General features: G+C 48.1%; 1 protein-coding gene across 3 annotated transcripts in view; it reads left to right on the top strand.

Annotated features, from left to right (window-relative positions):
- LOC119461708 (tryptase) overlaps positions 1-23,674 on the top strand; it is a 65,802-nt gene that overhangs the window by 18,469 nt on the left and 23,659 nt on the right. For all 3 annotated transcript variants that reach the window (XM_037723073.2, XM_049671955.1, XM_037723075.2), the window contains 5 exons: positions 1,853-2,078; positions 8,312-8,442; positions 12,708-12,832; positions 16,517-16,567; positions 18,370-18,455. In XM_037723073.2, coding sequence (XP_037579001.1) covers positions 1,853-2,078; positions 8,312-8,442; positions 12,708-12,832; positions 16,517-16,567; positions 18,370-18,455 — 619 coding nt within the window. The remainder of the gene's footprint in view (positions 1-1,852; positions 2,079-8,311; positions 8,443-12,707; positions 12,833-16,516; positions 16,568-18,369; positions 18,456-23,674) is intronic.

Below are 23,674 nucleotides of genomic sequence, written 5' to 3'. Positions count from 1 at the left end.
AATAATAGGCATAAGTTTAAGAGACAAGACGATGGCATGAATAAGAGAATAAACGATGTCGAGTTATACTCTTTCTAAGACTGATACATGGAGCTGAGCATGTCATTAAAGGCGTAGAACAGATAACGGATGGCTTACTACAGTAATGTAATTATTCCCGAGTTAAGGGAAATGCAGTGGAAAAGAGAGAGAGAGAAATAACATTTATTACCACTAGTAAATTACCGCCGCAGAAGATCATCTTCCTCCGTGGCGCCTCTTTCCGTCGAGCGGGAAGGACTCAGCGGCCGCTAGAGCTTGGCTGATGATTTCGCTTTGAGTGTTGCTGTCCGGATTGAGTAGTAAGGCCTCCCAGGATTCTATCGTATTTCAGCCATCATATATATCTTCGCACGTCCACACTATGTGTACCATATTCGATACTTCATTGCAGAATCTGCACTGTGGTTTGAATAGTGCAGTCGACAACGGCACAAGTTTAGGTGGTGCGATAAGGTTATGGAATTTTAGGGAAAATGATCCAGTCACTTGTCACAAAACGGGTAACTGGAGAATATTGAGACATGTTCCCTTCCTGCAGTGGATATAGAATAGGACAATGCCAGTGATGATAATTGCAAGCTATTGCTGCTGAGTGATCACGATGACGTGGCCAATTGAGGCGCTTTATGGCAGTTTTTCTTCGTTTTCATATCACAGTTTGTGCAGTGTACATTTTATGAAAAAATCTCAAACTCTTAAGTTTCGTTAATAGGAAACGCGGAGTTGTTGTCTCAACTACTGCCGGACTCTCTATACGACAATGATTGCCGCCATCGGCAACCTTTAGGTACAATGTTACCTACCAACGGCAATGAGCATCCATCAATTTAGCATCTAGTATTTATGGAATGAAGCAGTTGACACTCACGGAAGTCGGTGGCAAGCATGAATATTGCTCTAGCAATATTATTTAGTTTCGCTAAACACCTTTCCAATGTATAATTTGTCCACTAAGGCACACACCGATCGAGAGAGGGAAGAAAATCTTTATTAGGCAAAAATAAATACACAAATAAAAGGCAACCCCCACGGTGCTTTTGATGGGCTGCTAGAAAAATGAGGCTCTGAAACGGTTCAACAACATGTCCAAATGGTTTTGAGCCCCCTTTTCATGTGCGGACACAGCTAAGGCACAATCAGTTACACTCTTCAAGGGCTGCACACTGCTCCCTCCTCGACCCTCTCCTTTAGCCCTTATCTCCCTTTCGCTTTTCAGGTGATGTGGCGAAAGAAGCATGAGCAAGCAAAGCGCCAACATTCATGAATTGGGCTGGAAATGAATACAAGGTTTCAAACTGGTGATACATTCGCTTCCTCTCTGCGTGAACAGTTCAAGAGAAAGCAGACTGGGAAACGTCTACAGTGATTAGGAGCTGCATCAGGCCCACACACGGATTTATTTTTATGCAAATGTCTAGTTCGCTCACTGGCACAATAAAAATGGCGTTTACACAATTCGAAATTTTGTTTCAAGCACGCACGACTTGACAACACCATTATAGGTCGCGATATGCCGCCGATATCGAGCTCACGCACAGCAACGCACGCAGTTCATAAAGCACCAGCATTCCTGGTACACATGACGTAAGGCTTGGCGTTACCAGGGAAACGTGAGTAATTCATGACGAAACGAGCACAGCGTCGAAAGAAGGAAAGACAGCTTCATGTCTATGTGGGCAGATAATTAACGCTGGACGCGGATCTTAAGAAACGTCTAGACAGCCCTTTGTGTGTGTGTGTGTCCTTCCTTCTCGGTTACCATCTGGGCCTCAGCACAATCGCAACGGCCCTTGCTCCTTCCTTTATGCAGGTACTGCGGTCCACAGAGCGGCCGCAACTTTCTGATGGAGGACAGCGTCATCATTATGCGCATGTACACGGACGCAGAAGGGCGCGATCGTGGCTTTCGTATCCGGGTTCGCCTGCACCAGTCACCCTGCGGGGGAATCTTGCGGCCTCTCCGGTCGGGATATATCACCACGCCCGACTATCCGTACAGTTACGGGGCGCACAGGTTGTGTGTGTGGAGGATACAGGTGAGAGCACGGGTTTTCATTTCTGAACGAGGGAATTAACTGTCCACCTCGGTGTGTATAGTTTTCATATTGGCAAAATTGCAACATTTCCACTCCTCTGTAGGTAACAGGTTCGACGGTAATTACCACTTTTTTAATATTTATTATTTTATTTGCAAACCAGTTTATAACAAGATCAAAACGAAAGCTGCAAATGCATTCCGACATGTATGAAAGTTATATTTCAGTCCCTCATCAGCACGTTATGCCTAAATAAATACAGATCATAAAAGGACTGCTCAAAGAGGTCACATTTTACACCGGTGCTCTCCTGATTATCGCGCTACGTAATTACCTAAAGGAACACTAAGGAGAAATGTTGTTTAGGCTGTGTTAATAAATTACTCCAGTACAGTAAGACTAAAGCCACATCGAAGGTAAAGTTTCGTGAGCGAGAAAAGACGCATAAACAAGAGGCAGGTGGCGACACCACCTTCAAGTTCCCACACCAGGGCGCCATGACGTCATGGTTTTTTACAACGTCTACTTATGCCGTGGTAATTTTTTATCGGTAAACATCCACTACGTTACACTCTGAAAGAGCTAATGACTGAACTTTAGAACTTTCAGATAATTTGCTGATCCACACACACACACACACACACACACACACACACACACACACACACACACACACACACACACACACACACACTGCGCAAATATTTAGAGCATGAAACTTTCAACTTAATTTTTCTTCTAATAATGCAATTCTTGACTCAAAACTAAAGTAAATAGACTTCTGGAAGAAAAATTCACCCGCGTAAACTGATCTATTTTTTAAAGTGTCCTTTGACGTTCTGAGACCGATATTTCTCAAAGGCACTTGAGTTCTCAGAAGTATTTAATCCTTCGCCCCTCCACTACGCCGACTCCCATTAGCTTCTGCGCTCTGGTAAACCACAACCACTTGGTTGATAGATCAATCGATTGATGAATCCCCGTTACACGGATTTTTTTAGATCTTACGGCATGACAACACGTCATGTATTTACCAGTAACAAGGCAGTAGGCTTGATTTTACATCAACATTTTCCTTGTGAAACTGCGTTGGAGTCCTTTTCTACTGATGGCTTCGCACTTTTAACGCGACAGCGTTAAGGGCCCCGTGTCGCAGAAAATCCGACGTCGGCGTGGATGTCGGCGTCCGTGGCGACGAAAATCATCCCCAACCACCCCGACCCGCGACCGCGCAGGCCTTCCGCGTGGCGCAAAGTGTTAGTGAAGGAGAAAATCACCCCGAACCACCCCGATCGCGCAGGCCCTCCGCGTGGCGCAATGTTTTAGTGAACAAAAATTGAATTTCTCACAGTGAAATCCGCTGGAAAAATGGTAAAGTACGACTTACCTACAACGTACAGACAAGGTGGCGCCAGATGGTAATTTGAATGTACGAGAAAACGTAATTCTGTTACGAGGAAACTCAAACACAAACCCCTTTTCCAGCATTTCTACCATACCAACAGCTGCGCGCTCGGATACGTTAGTTGCGGAATTCATATCCAAATGGTGCGCGTATCCTCGGCAGATGAAATTGGGACTTCGCCTGCCTAATGCGTTTTGGACACGCGCGCGCGTCGGGTCACTAGCAAACAATTCTTAAAATGTTAAAGATGGTGCTAGGGCCCTTCACATTTTAATATAGGACGACTTATTTGCCCCTAGAAAAACGTCTTCCCAGCAATGCGTTTCTGTTTGAAAATAAAGCCGTCTTTAAGGAAATCGGTGTAAGCTGGGTCTTTGTAAGCTGGCATTCTCTCGTTCTGTGTTGCAGTAAAGCCAACTCAAAGAAAAATGCGATGCGAACGGGGCCCGATAACGCTATCGCGTTCCACTCTTAAAGACGAAGCTTAAGCGTCCTCTAATTTTTTGTACTGATTGCTAAGCACACTGAAATACAGAGTACTTAAGAAGAGAAGGACTGCTATGGCCACTGTCTTATGGCTTGTTAACCGAAATAACAGTAAAAAAAGAACATAAAATAAATGTAGCATTAGAGCACATGGTTATATATTGAGAAACACGACACAAGTGAGGGACACGAGAGCAAGCATATCTCTGACCGAAGAGGGCAAAGTTGGCGCGGCCAATTATTCTTGAACCTCTGAATATAGAGCTTGTGTTTGTTGTCGCACCGTCATCCTGTGTGCTGTTCCTCGCGCCTTCCGACACTGGTGGAGGTGCGGGGTACTCCCTGATGCCCGGAACTCCTATGCGGAGTGCAACGTCCAGTCCAAACCCGCAACCAGTTCCTACAGTGGACACTCCTGTCCACCGATAGAGTCGCCGACTGAGGGGCCTCAGCCCGGAGGTAATCCCCTTGGAGAACACCCTACCAACCGAACCACCGCCTAACGAGATGGCAACTGCAGGACATTCTCAGGTGACTCTGCAGCATCCTCAAATTCCCGAGACATTCCATGGTGATGCTTACGAGGACGTCGAAGATTCGCTCGCGCAATACGAGCGAGTCGCCAAGGTGGACGGCAGAAGAAAAACTCGTACGCGTCTACTTCGCATTGGCGGTCAGCGCTCGTACGTGGTACGAGAACCGGGAAGCCACACTGATTTCCTGGAATTAATTACGACTACAGCGTTTAATCACCTTCGCAAACAACGATGTTCGCGACTCTGCTGAACAACTAATCGAGTCGTGCATCCAGAAACAGAATGAGAACGTCGCCATGTTTGCTGAGAACATGACCCGCCTGTTCCGCCGCGCTGACCCAGAGATGCCGGAAGCAAAGAAAATCCGCTGTCTGATGCGAGGCTTCCGGGAACAATTTTTCACTGGTCTTCTTCGCAACCCGCCGACAACCCTTGCGGAATTCATCTCTGAGGCTACTTCGATCGAACGAGCACTGCATGCAACAACGTTGCCGACCCTACGATCGCCCAAACAACGCCTCGAGCAAGTTTCTGCTCTGATTGCCGGCAATGACTATTCGCTTCGTGAGCTCATTCGGGAGGTTGTTCGTGAAGAGAATTCGCAACGTCCTGGCGACTCCGCAGGAGTCAGTCGGGGATTCTGTAGCAGAGATTGTGCGACAAGAAATCAGACAAGCATTCTCGTTGCCCGACTCTCTACCGGACCAACGGTCTGTGAGCTGCGCGTCGGCTGGTGGTCGTCCGCATCCAGCAGCAGCCTACAACTCGTCACCAATGGCTCGTCCTTTCAACGAGCCGCCATCCCCGCCGAACAACGCGCAGCCACTGACCCCGAAACCTAGTATACCAGTGGAAGAATCGGCCTACGTCCCTCCGCAGGCAACTTGCAGCTTGGCCGCAGAGGACGCTCATAAGTTGACCACTTGTTCGCAGGACATCATGTGGCGCAGCGTCGACCGCCGTCCTTTGTGCTTTCATTGTGGAGAAGCCGGCCACGTTTACCATTTTTTTACATATCGTGACACCGGATACAAGAGCTTTCTACCCACCTTCCCTCGAGTTTGCTTCGAAAACAGGCCAACCACAAGGACAAGGACAACCACTACACAAGGACAACCATTCACTCGAGGACCCCACTCTCCGTCACCTGCACCGAGCTCTTCGCCGCAAGGTCGCAGTTACGCCGATGTGGTCCGGGGCGGCAGATCGGTCGGGCTGCCGATCGTGGCACTCGGGCTCGTAGCCCGACAGCTCAGGTTCTGCCCACGGACGCAGACGCTCACCGGCCTCGGGCAGCAGCAGTAGATTATCGGGCAGGGTGGCGATTCCCGGGAAGGCAGGCGGCTTGGCAGCAGGGGTTGACGGCGGCGGCGTTCTGGCCGGGCAGCTGGTCGTGGAGCTCGGGCCCGTAGCCCGACAGCTCTCGTCCTGCCCACGGGCGCAGTCGCTTGCCGGCCTCGGGCAGCAGTTCTCGAACGGATGGAGTGGCGGCGCCCGGGAATGGGTTGGCAGGAGGCCCCGGCCGGGTGAAGTCCTGGTGGCTCGGGTCCGGAACCCGACGGCCGTCTTCAACTCCCGATCCTGTGGCCGACCTTGTCCTGGTGCCGCTTCTGGAACTCCTCCCCCTACTGCCAGCGCGGCTCCTTTTTCTGCTGCTCTGGTCAATTCGTCGATTTCTGATTGGCTGCTCGAGGCTCCGTGTTTATTTGTGAGCAGATCCCCTAGCCCTCGCCGGTGAAACTAACAGGAGTGACCTTTGGGGGGGAGGTTGCCGACCATCGAAATGCTACAACACCCCAAACACTATCTGTGTGATCGGACAACATGCCTCTGCCGACCCCAAGGGAAGTCGTAAGTGCCGACCGCACTGTTTACATAGACGGACGCCAAGTAACCGGGTTAGTAGATACTGGGGCCGATTTCCCGATAATCAGCCTGAAACTAGCCGATAGCCTTAATAAAGTCAAGACATCATGGACTGGTCCCCTCATAAGAACGATGGGAGGTCAATTGATGACCCCAACAGGCAAATGCACGGCCAGAATTATTATCGGTAGCTCGATATTTGTTGCAACTTTTCTTATTTTGTCGGAGTTCTGCAGAGACGTGGTCGGTCACGTTTTGGATGGGCGCAGATTCGGTCGTACCCTGTAACGATCAGCGACGTGAGCATTTACGTATCTTCGATGACGATGGGCCCATCCCTGCGCACTCAAGCGCTCTTGTGCCTGTAACAGACCAAGCAGCTCCAACATGATCACCGAACAAATTCCTGCTCTGCTGTTTAGTCATGGCGTAACAGTTGCAAGAGGCGTAGTTGACATTACTCGCAGACAGACGGACGTCCTACTAACAAACTTTAGCCCTGAACGCCGGCATCTTACAAGAGGTATGGCAATCGCGTGACTGCTAAATAAGACAATTCCGCCGTCCTACCGACCATGCCTCTATCCATTGGTGTCGGCCTAAGTTTGCCACCTACACAGAAAGAAAGATTCCTCGGGCTTATTGGTGAGTTTCGGAACTGTTTCTCTTCGACGTCCAAAGTTTGCCAAACGCCGCTGACCGAAACACCGAATTATTACTAACGAAACAGCCTGACTCATACGGCAATACCCGTATCGGGTGGCAGAGCGAGAACGTGAAGCGATAGAAAACCAGGTGCAGAAAATGCTTCAAGGGGACGTTATTCAGCCGTCTATAAGTCCTTCGGCATCGTCGGTAGTGTTAGTCAAGAAAAAGGATGGCGGCTGGCGTTTCCGCGTCGACTACCGCAAACTCAACCAGGTCACTAAGAATGACGTTTACCCACTACTCCGCATAGACTATTCTCTCAATGGACGACGGCATGCACGTTATTTATCGTCAATGGGCCTGAGAAGCGGCTATTGGCAAATAGAAGTCGACGAAATGGACCATGAGAAAACAGCGTTCAGGACACCTGATGGCATCTATGAATTTAGGGTACTTCCCTTCGGCTTGTGCTCCGCGCCGGCAACGTTTCAGCGGCTAATGGACACCGTTCTATCAGGCCTCAAATGGCAAACGTGCTTAGTATACCTGGACGATGTGACTGTATTATCTGCGACATTTGATGAGCACTTGAGGCAACTACGTTCTGTTTTTCAAGCCATACGGTCCAATGGTCTCACGCTTCGAAGAGCTTCTTTTTCTAGGCCATGTTGTCAGTGAGGTAGGGGTATGGCCTCATCCGGAAAAGATAGCTGCCGTTGAACATTTTCCTGTGCCGTCCGACAAAAAGTAAGTGAGACAATTTCTGGGTGTATGCGTTTTTAGCCTTATTGTCCGAATGAAATCACTGCGACATAAGCGTGGACAGATCCTGGTGTCGTCACGATAAAGCATCGGGACGATGCTTTCTTGGAAGGGAGGCTATCACGACTAAAGAAGCTAATAGCCATACAAGACAACGAAGTCAGGAACACGAGAGCAAACATATCTCCCTTCGAAGAGGACAAAGTTGGCGCCGCCAATTATTCTTGAGCCTCTGAATAGAGAGCTTGTGTTTGTCGTCGCACCGTCGTCCTGTATGCTGTTCTTCGCATCTTGCGACAATATTATATTGCGCTAAAAACTGTTTTGTCGATGTGAACTGCAGCGCAACAAATGTGGTTCCACCAAAGTAACCTTTCTGGCTCTATCTTATTTTGAATGTGGAACTCGCGAGGGAGAGTTGTTTGGAAATAAATACGTATACTGCGCGAAATATGCTTGGTGTCATCTTAAAACGTCTGACATGGGCAACAGGCGCTGCGTAACGGATATCTTCTATACTTGTTTTGCAGGCCACCTTTGGTATGCGCATCAAGCTCAGCTTCGATGGCTACTTCGATATTAGAAGCGATGACCATGACACCTGCTTCATGGACTATCTCGAGATTAGCCGGTCGGGCAAATTCGAAACTGACTCACAGCGGTAAGTTGGTTCGCCACCGATTACATTCCAAGTAGTTTGTTTAATCAAAGCATACAAAGAAGGTGTGCAAACAGGCCTGCGGCAACCTTCTTTGATTGTGAGCGGCTATTTTTTTATTGCAAAACCACACTTAGGGTGACTTAAAATTGTTTGACACAATTTTTGAGAATTTCTGCAAGGTACTGAAAAGTCGTACACATTTGTACCGCTGTCCTCTGGCGGTATAAATAAAAAAGGATGTTTAACTGACATAATATTTACAAATCAATTGTGCTCTTCACTTGTGAAATGGTCCGAAGCATCGAACGCGAGAAAAGACGCGGAACAAAACCTCCCGCACGTTTTTATTTCTTGCTTTTCAGGGCTGCCGTCACGTCATACAGAGCACTGCATGATTGCAAGTAAAGCTTCTAGACATGGGATATCATACCGGTACTCGTTATTACAGTGCGCTTGTAGAATTCACTACACATGCACGCAGGACGAAATGTGCTATAACCCGCAATCGCAAGTGGCCCCTTCAGACACTTGACACGCTTCACCACAAAACACTGCTGTACGACGGAGAAGCTACCTACGTGCGCTGCAGTGTGATGTGATCACAATTTCCTCGTCGAGATAACGATAACCCACCGAACCGGATCAGGGCGATCGGGGGGGGGGGGGGGTGGAAGCAATCAGGAGTCTCCCGGTGAATTGGGGAGAGTTGGCAAGCATGTACACTCAACCTGGGCCACATGATCAATCCAATAGCCGCCCGGCGAGGCCTAACAAAGCCAAGCCTGAGAAAGGTGCGTTGAAAACACTGACTAAATAGGGGAACAAAAATGTATGTTTATGGTTGCAAACGAATCACGAGGGTTCACTTAGTAAGCCAGTACAATAAAACAGTTACCAGGCATGTTTACGCAGCGTTCTCGAGAGTTTCTTTAAGGCCACAACAGCGGCTAGTGAATATTCAACAAGACACTGTGAAAAAGAGACTCAGTATGCGCGCCAAATGGCGTAGTGAAGAAAAAACACAAAACAAGCTTCTAAAATACTTCGGTAGATGGCAGCACTAGTAATAGTGGCACCAATTCAAACCGTTTCTTTGTTATAAACGCTTGAATCAAGGAAAAAAAGTGGTACATATTTGTACTACTGTCCCACAAAGGGTTAAAAACCACATCTCGTCCGCGTGGTTGTTTGTGACTGATGTAGCCTTTCGTCGAGACGCCAGAATTTTGAACCAATACCATACGTCGTCTGTTCACTACAGATAATGTTAAATACATCTTGATCTTATCATTCAGCCATCATGTACCCTGCATAGTTAAGCGAGGACAAATTTCCCGACACCAATATAGTGACGTGTGGCTAAAGGCCAAACTACAAGTACTGCCGTCAGCACGCTTAAGACGAACGCTCCACGGCGTGGCCTGGACCGACTTGGACTGCCGCCAGCGCCGCGAAGTGTTGTGCTCTGTTATCTCGGTATGATTGCAGCGGCTGACGATAGCTGGAGCGCAGCTCGATTTGACCGTTCGCCTTGTCTTTCGCTTGTGTCTGACCGGCGGGGAGAGTGCACTCACTTTGCAGGTTCGTTTCGCCTCGTTTCGCTAGTGGCTGCGGTCTCACGCGCGCCTGGAAAGCACGTTGCGGTTTGCTTATCTCGGCAAAGCGAAATGGCGTGTTCGCTTTACCGAGATAAGCAAACCGCAAAGTGCTTTCCAGACGCCTCACTTAAATTGTGACGCGAATGTTTTACTATAGATGTACCCTACGCGTCTACAAAATTTGTCCGAACCGTTTCAGCGACCCTTTAAGGGACCCTCACCAGGTCTGGCCAATTTGAGCTAGCAAGCGTAGTGCATACAATGCGTGCTAACGATCGTGTCTGTTAAGTATTACATCCCTACGCGCCACGGAAAGAGCTTAAATTTTAAACGAAATGCCGTTTTACCTTCTCGCGGGCGCTACGCTCCCAAACGTAGAGTCGACGTCTATGACGCAAGTGCGCGTACGTGCATGGCAGTCCTGTGACGTCGCTTAAGGTGGCACGTGACTTCGAGAAATATTCAAGACAACATCTGCTATTTGTTTATTCTGTTGCTTCAATACATGAAATAAATTTCAGAGAAGTAATAACCAACACAAACCAAATGTCTGCGTGCTTTTGTTTTACTTCGTACCGGTGCAAGAGAGATGTACTTCCTCTTCGTCGCCTTGTTTCCACGTCGTGCAGCCGCGCGCGCAGAGAACGAAACTATGTGATTTTCTACTGTGTTAAAGCGCCGCAATCATCCTCTTTTATCCTCTCACGCCGACCTCAGTGCTCGTGACTGTGGCACTGACTTATAGCGCTAATCAGGTGTACCCACGCAGAGCGCGCAAAATTCCGCTGCGGGAAACGCGAAAAGCGCAAAAGCTCGCGCGTGAGACCTTCAACGGAAGTGCGCCACTCAGCAAAAATGCGCGAGGATTAAAAAAAATGCAAGACGGCGGAGCTCGTGACGTATTCGTCCCACGATCGTCCGGCTCCGGTATGGGAGAACACAGAGAACGAAATGTGCCAAACCGGAAGCCGTGCAAGGCCTCTGCTAGTAAACCACGAAAGGGAATGCAAGGGCGGCCTGACTGTGTTGAGCACCAGCCTAGAGCATAGGCATACGCTCATCGCGTTTCTTTTATTGCGATAGCAATTATATAGGGACCTGGTGAGGGTCCCTTAAAGGGTCGCTGAAACGGTTCGGACAAATTTTGTAGAAATCCGCTTGGAGTGTTCCAAGCGGATTTCTGGCGTCAGCGTCATCGTCGCCGTCGCCGTGAGGTTCCGTATGACGTGCAATGGCGATAAAATCGTCGCCGCGCGCCGTATTCTGTGTGTGCGAGTGAAAGCGCGCACGGGACGCGCGCATTCACGGGGAGCGAACGCACGGCGGAGAGCAAACGCGACTTCTTCGCCTCGCGCGAAATGCCGTGGGGGGACGGGAGGAAGGGAGGGGAGGGGACGTTTAGCTGCGGCACCAAATGCGTATTTATATAAAAACGTTGCGAGGCGAGAATGTGGTAAAGACTTCCGACGCTGCTCGACGAGTGTCCTGTTGTGATGTCGTCGAAAACCTCCGAGCCGCCCCTAGAGGCACCGGCAATAGTCACCAACGCCGCGCGCGTTCGGTGCGAACGCGGGCAAAACGCCGAAGGCGTCCACAACAGTCCTGCGCATTGCTGGTGCTGCTGCATGTCCCAGTTTATACAGCTGATAAAACTACTATCCTTACTCCGTATAGCTCTCTACTAATTTGCTATCGCAATTGATGCTTCGCCTTTCAGGTAAAACTGTGACATTTTTAAATGTGTTAGTTAAACTGTCTGTGCATTGAACTGCATGATCAATAATAAGTATACTAACTGTAATAACTACACTCTTTGAAGCCCGTCGTTCATTTAAAAATTGATGATGATGTGTAGTGTTTTATGGCACAAGGCCCAGCTATGGCCAAAGAGCTCCATGACATATGGTGTTGGGTTCTGAATGTATTATGGATGGAGCGGACAGTGGGTAGGCAAATGGTAGATAAAAGGTGGTTGTAAAGAGAAAAACAAGTCGCTATAAATTGCTTAAAATATAGGAGTATATGAGCGCGAAAAAAAAAGAACACGCTAGCGCTCTCGACCCGAGCGGTTGCGGTGTCTGCTGCTCCAGAGATTCCGCGGCACCAGGGCTGGCCGGTCTAAATAAACCGTGGCCACGGTGGCTATACCTCTTCGCGCCACCTCCCACAAATTGATAACTCCGTCAGAATTCAAATTTGCTAAGCCAAGCAACAAGACTGCAGGACGCTTTTACCTCCTTCCGGAAATTCATGCAACCCAACCACTGAACTAGAAATTGCTATTTTCACAGGGCGTTTGATAGTATCAAATAACACCCCGACAGAGAGCCTTCCCTCATTTCTTAACCACTGCCTCGGTGATTTACCCGAAACACTTCCGTCATTTCTACAATATATCACCCACCTACTGAGGATAATGGAATAGATTAACACTAAAGGCACGCGACCACAAAACGTAATTCTTGCAATACTAGACTTCATCATCAGGGATTGGGCCTTATAAAGCAACATTCCAATCCCTGATGGTTTATCTTCGATTAAAGAAGGTCTATACACAATGCGCAACACTCTTTTGAAGTCTATTTATCTCTTTTTTAATTAGTTCCACGTATAGCTACTTCGAATTTGAGGGCAATTACTACTATATATGTAATTTTATACATGCAGGTACTGCGGACAGACGCGGCCCAAGACGATCATGTCTACTACTAACAAGGTTGAGCTGAAGTTTGTGAGTGACTGCTGCGAGGAGGGACGCGGTTTTAAACTGCGCTATGACGTCATTCCATCTTGTAAGTACTGACTCAATTAAGCTCTAATAAGGCGTGAAAAGAACGTTTACATGGCTGCTGCTTGCAAATACCTTGCAGCAACTCCTCAGATATTACTGGTATTTTACCATCCAAGCATCTGTCAGAGTTCGTTCAGAAGTTTCCAGAAAGTGGCTAATAACATGAAGTTATATGAAGCAAAAAGTCAATGTGCCACAAACGCCTTATATAGATAATGGCTCCGAATCAGCTAAAGGGGAATATGACAACACGCAAAAAAAGAAGTTAATTGAGGCAAGAATTATGAGCCACGCGGTTGGAGATCAACAACAACGGCCCAGCGGCCAGCCAGAGGAGCATGTATCTGGCCTTCCAGTCGGCAGTGGTGCAAAAGAAAAAGAAAAAAAAATACATAGGAGGAAAAGTAATGGTGTGACAATAATGCGAGCTAAGCATCTGCTGTTTCTATTTTTTTGCACGCGCACACAATGACCGGTAATGAGCGACTTTACATTTCATTTCCACCGGAGCATGCTGCCGCCGTGCCAGAGATTGAAACATGTGACCTTATGTTCAGTATAACTGTAAATTTTGTGATCTTACGTGCCGAAACCACGATATAATTATGAAGGACGCCGCAGTTGAGGACCACTGTTGTTTCTTATCCTTCTATTTGAGTGCTGCTTATTAACCTGAGTCGACCACCAACCCTGTGTTTGGCACTTTTTGGCCACAGTTGCACTTGCGCCGTAGAAATATACTACTAACTTCGGATTGATTTGGACTGATGGGCTTCTTTGTCGTGCACTTAAGTCCAAGTACTCGAGCATTCTCTTGCCTTTGGCACTTATCGAAATGCGGGTGCCGCGGTCGCAATCGTACACGCGACCTCGAACACAGCAGCGCAACGCCATAGCACTAAGCTACCGTGGCGGGTCTAACGGCAATTCATTTACATAACCTCGTTTTAACGTGAGATGTCGGCCGCCAGAGATGGAAATTAGAAAACGTTCCGCGGTTATAACAGAGCGAAGAATGATTGTCGAACCAGTTATGGCTAGAAAACAGTCGGGAAAAAGTTTCATCTGTAGCAAATTCATTCTGTTAAGCAGAACCACCCAGCTAGCTCTGTTGGACCGTGCGGTTGCGGGGTCGTGTGGTACGTGGCTCATTTTGTGCTGACAGTCGTTAATGCAGTTACAGAATTAGTCACAGAGAAGCTAAAGTGATTACTCCATTAGCAGCGCGATAGTTGGAGTGCGTCTATATACACATAGTGCATGTGCAACTTACGTTTTTCACGCGTTTCCGTTTCCATCTGTGTTTATTTTCTTGGGATCGGAGCGATCAAGTTTAATAATTTACACAAGTGTTTATTAACGGGAAAGTCTTATGAGTCTAATGAGTCAGTCGACGTTGAGCGAAAACGCGTCGCCGGCACGAAGGGTGCAAAAAGGATACGAACCCTCGACGTTTGGGGCGAGTCGAACCTACGACCATAGGTGGTGGTCGAACCCAGGACCTTTGGTGGGAGTCGAACCCTCGACCTTTGGTGTTAATAAAGGTGAAGGTAATCAAGGCACAGTTATTTAGGATATAGTTAATTAGAGCACTCGAACCCACGACCGTGGGTGTTAGTAGAACTTTCAGCCTTTGGAATAGGGATGACTAAGCGAAGTACACTAAGCGAATTATGAGGGACGCCTAAGCGAATTAAAAGGGATGCTTAAGCGAAGTAGAATAAGGGAATCAAGGGGCGCGTGTAGGTCACGTGTTCGTTTTCAATGCACCGGCATTTGGGCTTTCGCCTTCAAGTCGTCTTAGGGATAACATAAGAGACCTTGTAAAAATTTTTTGTGTTCACTCCAGTTTCCCGCTTTGTTTGTTGCCAGGTGTTATTGTACATTTATTTTGTGAAAATTGAGCGACGTATCTTCGTTTGTCTTGAACGTAGTAGTGCCCTCATTTCGCCAATGTTTCTCGTACGCTGTTGGACACTGTTCCTATTCACTGCTGGTTTCCTCTGGTGCTGATCTAGTGCAATGGCGTCATTCACTGCAGTGTTGTGTGTGCGACAAGTTTGTTTTGGTGCGACGCGTTGATGCTCTCTCGCAATAGCTTTATATTTGCAACTTTTTCACCTATAAGTTGTTTCTGTTTATTGTTGTTGATACTGCTGCTGTTGTAGTAGTTGTAGTTGTAGTCGCATTTCGATGTTTCGCATTTACAATAGATATGTTGTGTTGCCCAAAGGAAACGGTTTATTTTATGCTTGCAATCTTTGCCTTATTTTCCAATCACATGTTGCTCTTGCCTGTGGGTGTAAGCTCGCTCGCACTTGCCCCCAAACTGTTTTTGGACCGGAGATATGTCAAGAAGCAACGCACCGCTTTTACTTCGTAACCCCATGTTTGTCTATTTAAGAGCATAAAGCATTCTCTCATTGAAAGCATAGGTTAAAGACTGTAGGCTGTTGGGGTAGTTGGTGTGGCATATTCATGATTTCGCTGGGCGGAAAAATTGCCAGAAAAAGATAGCTCATCCAAGGCGCATGTGCGTGCTTCCGAGTGCATGGCTGCTTCTGTTTTGCATACGAAGGTGTTAATAAATCGCCAGTTGCTAGTGAGTTTCTGACCTCTCCGCCTGGCCTCTCTTTTCCGGCCATTTTTTCCACTGGGCGCCATGATCAATAGACGTTAGCATAGAAAAATAAAGTCACGTGCCTGCGCGGCACACGCAGCACAGTCACAGCGTAAGCCGGTGGAGCGGCTCAAGAGTTGCTCTAATTTTGGCACCACGCACAACAGGGTCTTCGCGGCAGTCTGTTCGCCTCGTTTTGACGAGAACGATCTGAACTGTCCGCCCGCTGTCGACGGCGAGCTGCGGCTTGTAATGCTCTCTGCACAGCAGTCTGCTGAGCCCGATCAAGCCTTAGAACTGCAACTTACATGTCGGGCGCGGCGCCTTTGCAGGCACCTTAACTAGATGGCGCCACCATACTGGCGGAGGCTCGGCAGCTCGGAAGCGCGTTCATTGCGCGCCTCGTCAGAATCGCATATCGTCGTCTGCTCCTGCGGACGCTGCGTTTGCAGGCATCTTACCTAGATGGCGCCACCATACTGGCGGAGGCACGAGTCGTCTCCCCCTGCGTGCTTGCCTTATATATGGGTATTTTCCGCGGCCCGATAGCAAGCGCTTGCGTGGCTCAGTAGTAGAGTATCCGATTCCCGCCGGGTTCGATCCCGGCGGGAATCGGGTACTTTTTTCGCGTTTCCGGCGATAGCGGTTAGGCGGCGGACGCTAGCGATGGCATCATCGCGACCCGAAATGGCTATTGGAATGAGCACATAACAGCTTAAGCTGTAAAAAACGTCATCATGTCTCATGGAGTAGTGATCCCCAGTAACGTCATTTTGTCTGAAGGTAACGCTATTGGGAGCAACAGCATCACATGCTCTAAATGAAGAATAATAGAAGTAAGGCCGTCATAAAATTTCCGTAATTATTAAAGAGGACCTAATTAGGCAGTATTTTCTGTACAGACTTGTGTTTCAATATTGTGCCAAGGATCCAAGCGTCATTCGTCAGAGTTTCTGTTCCGAGAAACGACCCGTAAATGCAATATTACTGTTTCCACACAACTTGTACAGAGCTGTCCTAATGGTTGCCAAAACGTAAGTTATTACTATTAATTTGTTGTTTCAGGGTCTGTTGTGCCTACACCAGCCACCGATAGGTACCGGCCAGTACCATGCCGTAAGTGAGTGTGTTTGTTCCTGAACTGAACACAATTTCAAGAAGCCGATGTAACCAACTATTTTCTATGAGCACCGGTTATCACAAAAATATTTTCTTATTTGAAATTTTGAAATTAATATGCACATGAAATCTTTCATATGACATGAAAAGCACAAAAATAAAAGATAACGAAAGAGAGCACCCCTTTAGCATCTGCAAGCGCGTCTTGTCAGGACGTTTTCAAAACAGTTCAATACTCTTGTGACCTGGGTGTGCAGATGAAATTGAAAAGTCCATTAGGACGTATGCAGATAGAAAGTAAGGACAGCGCTCGTATAGCAACTAAAACGTTTTATTGGAACAAAAAAATTATACAGACATTGTTTATGAAAGTCATGTGCGTGACGTAAGAAATCGCGACATGTTAACGAGCAATCAATGAATGCGATCTCTTCGTTTGGTAGGGAAACGACTGACTTATACACATGTACTTGTTCTTTACTATATTAAATGCTTCAGCAATTTCACGCGTGCATCGTGGTGTTTCATGATGATTGACGTAACCTCAGAAGGCGCACAGCCGCAATAACAACAATGGCTGGCATGTCCGCGTAGCCTGATATTTACACACCGGCCAGTCTGTCCGATATATACGCTACTACAGGTGCAAGGAATCATATACACCACATCGTATAAACAATCAGTGTACTTATTAACATGCTTAATAGAGCAAGCGTTGTCACTCGCCTCTTTACCACTCGATGCACGCCTATCAATCGCAGCGCATAGACCACCAACTTTCTTGCCGCCGAAAAAAACGACCTCAACGCCATAATGTCCGGCAACATACTTTATTTAACCAGTGTGAAATCGAGTGCACATAAAAACTACAGCAACTCTTCTGCGCTCACTCTGTGACACTCATTAGCTGAGGACGCATTACCTTTCAAATTCTTTACCAAACGCTCAGAAGCAGTTACAAGAAAGGAAGCGGGAAAACTTGCCAGCATAATTTCTTTCCCACATAAAGTAAGACCTCTAACATCTCTGGCGATCGTATAACTAGCGGTGGGAGTTCGTGTTCTCTAGTTATTACATGAGAAAGGTACTCTACATTGCCCCTTCCTGTTAGCATTTGGTTTTTCTATGGCTCTGCATGCGAGCTACACATGTTCAATTTTTTGTCTGTAAACAAGCGTCTTCGTAAACCTAAGCGAACGGGAAATATTTGAAGCAATGTGCTCTGCGCCTTTAAGAACGTGTTACCCGGTTGATTTAAAGAGCAGCTGCTGGCTGAGCCCTCTCTGCAAGAGAGTGGTGGAGATCAGCCGGCGAAATGATCAATTGGGCTACCTACACTTTTGCACAAATGTACTAAATCTGTATTACAGAATTAGCATTGCAAAGAAAGACTGCCAATTTAAATAATAGTGTTTATGTTGTAGGTAGCATTATTATTGAAAGAAGTTGATTGCCGTGAGCTGACGATTCTTACCCGTTAGTTTAGTTTTTCAATTCCTTTCCCCCCTGGTGTTGTGCCTGCATGTAAATGACAGTATAGGCATGTTCGGGGGTCATTTCAAGAAAATATATAGTATTGACTAAGACGTTTGTTACATATTCGCATTATATTGTTGGCCATCGAGCACTGTGACACATCCTTGATGTGGACGAATAAATTAAGTGTCTTAGGTGGGACAGCGTATTTGATGTGTGAATCCAAACTTGCCCAATGGAAGTAATAATACATCACACTATCACACTCTGTGCTCTTAGGTTCGGAATGGGTAGCTCTAACAGCATTTCTTGTGTTGTTGCAGACATGGCAGATTGCGGCAAACCACAGGAGCTGCTTCCCAGGATTGTCGGTGGTCAAGAGTACACCGAACACAAACACCCGTGGCTTGTAAGTCTACATACGAAAGCGCTATAGACTCACGACAGAAAAAATAAGCCGCATCACACTTAAAGTCTCAGTGCCTTCTTCCGGTAAAGGGTCCCTCGCCAGATACGGACATTGCAGGCGCACAACCCCTGTGCGTAGATCACGTGGTGAAGATCGCGTCTGTAAAGTATTACACCGATGTGTAATACTTTACACTCATAATTCGTAACCACTCAAAATTCTAATTAAAGCACATGCGAATGCTTCCTTTTCTAATGAAGGAGGATTCAAGGGGAGTTCAAGGAGGGGTCAAAGAGGGTTCCAAGGAAGGTAGCCCACACCACCACCAACATGTCACCAGCATTGCGATTACTGCGCGAAAGCAACCAAATATTTAGCAGCTTAAAAGCTCGGCGGTTCTAGGGACACGCAGGCCGCGCGAAACTGCCTTTAGGAATGCGCCAAGCACAAACAAACACATAAATAAATAAATAAAATCTAATGCCGGAGTCGAGAATGAGGCGATTGTGGGGGTGTGCTGTCCATCAGAATAGAAAGTGGGCCATCGTCTTCTACACAGAAGAAGAAGATGCAAATCGCTTGTGGGTGCTGGTGGAGTCAACGAGAAAGCAGCTCGGGCAGTGTAGATTTACTCATCGGACCATCGTCGCCAAACGCGTCATTAGCTTCCATCTCGGCTACTAAATCAGGCGTTCTGTTCTTCGTCTGCATCCGCATTAAAAGACAAAATGAGCACGGGGAGACCTATATGCGCGAAGCGCTTGCAAAACAACAAAAGAAATACTAAATGCGATATACTCCAACAATAAATGGGACAAATATTCATGGTAACATGAAATTGCTTGCTAGTTATTGTTGACTTACTGATTGATGCTTTTAACGATTACCAACACAGCGGTAATGAGGGGCGCTGTAGGTGAGGGTTCCCGATTACGTCTATCATCTACCCAAAGCACTCTCCATGAACCCTTTCGAATTCCTCTCTGAATTAAATGCAGCCGGCTGGCGTGGCAATTCAGCTTATGATTCCGAGCATAATAAAAGACTCATGCCGCTCCCATTAGCCTATATGCGACTACGGGCTGCAGCATCCAACCAACGCCAATTCAAATCAATTAACATAAATACAGGTTAGTGGGAATGTTTTCTTTCTCAGTAACGTGCATAGCTAAGGCGACTTGTGCGTGCACGGCTAAGTATAATGTTTTCACTGACGCGAAGATTATTTAAAGAACACCAAGCAGGTCCCCATTGTTAGCGTAATAGGAGCCAGCGCCAGGCTCAGTCGGAAACTTTGTTTATACACTGTGCCTTAAGGGCGTGTTTTGTGCAGTCATGAACCCCTCATCACGGTTGATAATGATAATGGATAAGGTGCTATATATATATTGTCACGTAGTAGTGACGCTGAAGTAAACGGTCGTAAAACTGTGTATGACTAAACTGATTCTTTATTGGGCGAACCTGTGCCCACAAAAGAAGGCTACACTCAAAGCACAACGATAGCGGCGAACACAGTCGGCGATCGTCGAAATCTGATCAACGGCAAAACGCGTCGACTTTTATAGATGTGTCATCGAAGGTTCCAGATTATTCCCTGGTGCCCGCGTATCTTCCAGAAAGTTCTAGACCATTCACGTTGGTCATACTATCAGATTACGTAAGCGTCGTTGACAACGGATAGAAGCATCCATAACGTTCGAAAAAATTCGGAAGGCATGCAGGCGCGTCCTGTGTCTAGCGATAACATTTAACATTTGTTAGTCGGTGAAAAGCGGTCACCCGTGAAAGATAAACATGTACACATGTTAATACCCTCCCTTTAAAAAAAAATTGTCCCCATGCTACAACCACGAAAGCAAAAAGAAAAAAGCACGTGTATTAGAGACAAAACAAAACAACAATAACAAAGTAACAAAGTACCTAAGTTCGTCAGCGGGCGTAGAAAGGCTTAAGACGAACCACGTGGATGACTTCAGGTCATGCGCGGCGCCGCGGTGATTGCGAAATGCCGTCTGGCACGACCTCATAGTCCAGTGCGCCAATACGTCGGATGATCTTATAGGGTCCGAAATAGCGACGTAACAGTTTCCCACTAAGTCCTCATCGGCGTATCGCAGTCCAGACCCAAACACGGTCGCCGGGCTGCTACTCGACGTAGCGTCGTCAAAGATTGTAGTGTCGGCTGTCGGTGCTCTGTTGGTTCTGTAGGCAGGCAGGCGAGCTGTCGACCTTCTTCGGCACGCTGCGAATAGGTGGCAACGTCGAGATTTTCTTTGTGGGTGACATCCGGTAGCATGGCGTCAAGCGTCTTTGCCGGGTTCCTTCCGTAGACTAGGTTGAATGGCGCCATATGCGTCGTTTCTTGCATGGTCGTGTTGTATGCGAAGGTCACGTACGGAACGATGGCATCCCACGTCTTGTGTTCGACGTCGACGTACATTGCCAGCATATCGGCGATGGTCTTATTTAGGCGCTCGGTGAGACTATTGGTCTGCGGGTGGTAGGCGGTGGTCCGGCGATGGCTTGTCTGGCTGTATCATAGGATGGCTTGAGCGTGTTCTGCCGTAAAAGCCGTGCCTCTGTCGGCGATGAGGACTTCTGGAGCACCGTGACGCGGGAGGATGTTCTCAACGAAGAATCGGGATACCTCGGCGGCACTACCTTTGGGCAAGGCTTTTGTTTCGGCGTAGCGGGTAAGGTAGTCCGTAGCTACTACGATCCATTTATTCCCGGACGTCGACGTCGGAAAAGGCCCCAGTGAGTCCATCCCGATCTGCTGCAACAGTCGGCGAGGTGGTTCGATCGACTGAAGAAGTCCCGCTGGCCTTGTCGGCGGTGTTTAGCGTCGCTGACAGTCTCGGCATGTCCTTACGCAATCGGCGACATCTGCAGAGAGGCGAGGCCACTAGTATTTTTCTTGTATCCTCGCGAGCGTGCGGGAAAAACCGAGGTGTCCAGCCATTGGGTCGTCATGGAGAGCTTGCAGAACCTCTGGACGCAATGCTGAGGGTACCGCGAGGAGGTAGGTGGCTCGGAAAGGCGAGAAATTCTTCTTTAGGAGAATGTCGTTTTGCACGAAAAACGACGCCAATCCTCGCCTGAACACCTTCGGCACAATGGCAGTCTTGCCTTCCAGGTAGTCTACAAGGCTCCTTAGTTCCGGGTCGGCTCACTGTTGTTCGGCGAATTTGTCGGCACTGATGGGCCCCAAGAAAGCGTCGTCATCCTGGTCGTCCTGTAGCCGTGCTTCGACGGGGGCGCGAGACAAGCAGTCGGCGTCAGAGTGCGTTCGCCCGGACTTGTAAACGACGGTGATGTCGAATGCTTGAAGAGTCAGACTCCATCGTGCGAGGTGACCTGAAGGATCCTTGAAGTTAGCTAACCAACACAAGGCGTGGTGGCCGCTCACAACTTTGAAGGGCCTGCCATAGAGGTAGGGGCGAAACTTTAATGTAGCCCAGGTGATGGCGAGGCACTCCTTTTCTGTGGTCGAATAATTTGCTTCCGCCTTCGATAGCGACCAGCTAGCGTAACTTGCAATCCTTTCTAGTCCATCAGTCCTCTGCACAAGCACGGCGCCGAGTCCTATGCTGCTTGCATCGGTGTGGATTTCAGTATCGACATTTACGTCGAAATGCATGGGTATTGGTGGCGATTGCAGGCGTCGCTTCAGTTCTTTAAATGCTGCGACTTGCGGCGTCTCTCACTTCAACTCGACGTCGGCATTCATGAGATACGTCAGTGGCTCGGCGATCCGTTAAAAAGTCCTTGACGAAGCGCCTGTAATAGGCGCACGGTCAAAGAAATCTACGCACTGCCTTCTTGTCGGCGGGCGGAGGAAAGTTGGAAATAGCCGCACTTTTCTGAGGGTCAGGGCGCACTCCAGACTTGTTGATTACATGGCCCAAAACAAGGGCTCCTCGTATGCGAAGCGGCACTTTCTGGCTTCAACGTGAGTCCGGAAGTTTTGATTGCTTGAAGAACTGTTTCAAGGCGCCTCAGGTGTTCTTCGAAGCTTGAGGCAAACACAACGACGTCGTCTAAATAGACGAGGCAAGTCTGCCACTTCAAGCCTGCCAGTACTGTATCCATGACGAGTTGGAAAGTCGCAGGTGCCGAGCAAAGGCCAAACAGCATCACCTTGAACTCGAACAGTCCGTCTGGTGTTATAAAGGCAGTCTTCTCGCGGTCACTTTCGTCGACTTAAATTTGCCAATAGCCGGTTTTGACGTCCATCGACGAAAAAAAATGTTGCAGTTTTCCCCGAAAGGCGAAGCATAAATTGCGATAGCAAATTAGTAGAGAGCTATTCGGAGTAGGGATAGTAGTTTTTTCGGCTGCATAAATTTGGACACATTTGGACTAACTGAAATAACAAGCGTGGTGTTAGCGCGCACAAACAAACAAGAATAGATCACACCGAATGACCGCAGACAACGACTGTCAAAACGCTTGCAGCAAGCGCAGCCGCCGCAGCAGGCGAATTGTTCGCGCGGTCGATCGCTTCAACGGAAACTGAGCGGCGAATGCACAACGCATACAAAGGTCACAGCCGTGTGGAGATAAGAGACGGTGAGGGCGACCGCCAGCGCCGGGTAAAGTGCAGAGGAGTTGTGCAGAGGAGAAGTTGTTGGCAGAGGAGAAGCTGCCCCACCCCTCCCTCCCGCGCTGCCTTCCCACTTTCTTGGTTTCGCGTGGGAGATTGAGTGGCCAGTTACCCTTGCGCCCGGCTGCAAGATAAGCATTTGGTGAAGCAGCACAGCGTTGCCCCGTCTCCCTCCCTCCCTCCCATACCCCCACGGCCTTTCGCGCGACGGTCGCGTTTGCTTTCCGCCGTGCGTTCGCTCTCCCTGATAGCGCGCGTCCCCTGCGCGCTTTCACTCGGGCATACGGCGCGCGGCGACGGTTTTATCACCCTTGGAATCAATACGGAACCTCACGGCGACGGTGACGACGACGGCGACGCCGACGGCAGAAATCCGGTTGAAGTGTCCATATAATTGCTATCGCAATAATACTTTGCGTTGTAGAGTGGTAAGTGGTTCTTGAGGGAAAGGGAAAGGTTGGCGCTATCTTCTGCAGCCCTTGAGGGAGCACGGCTCAGCGCCAAGTTGTAGAGTCGATCCAAAGCATGGTCAATCCGTGGGAGAGGGTATACGTCCTTCTTCGTGATTTTCTTGACGCGATGATAATCGACGCAGAAACGTAGGGTTTCA

Source organism: Dermacentor silvarum, chromosome 8, assembly GCF_013339745.2.
Source record: "Dermacentor silvarum isolate Dsil-2018 chromosome 8, BIME_Dsil_1.4, whole genome shotgun sequence".
Classification (NCBI taxonomy): domain Eukaryota; kingdom Metazoa; phylum Arthropoda; class Arachnida; order Ixodida; family Ixodidae; genus Dermacentor; species Dermacentor silvarum.
The sequence above is the reverse complement of the archived record's forward strand: the minus strand, read 5'-3'. Positions and strand labels throughout refer to the sequence as shown.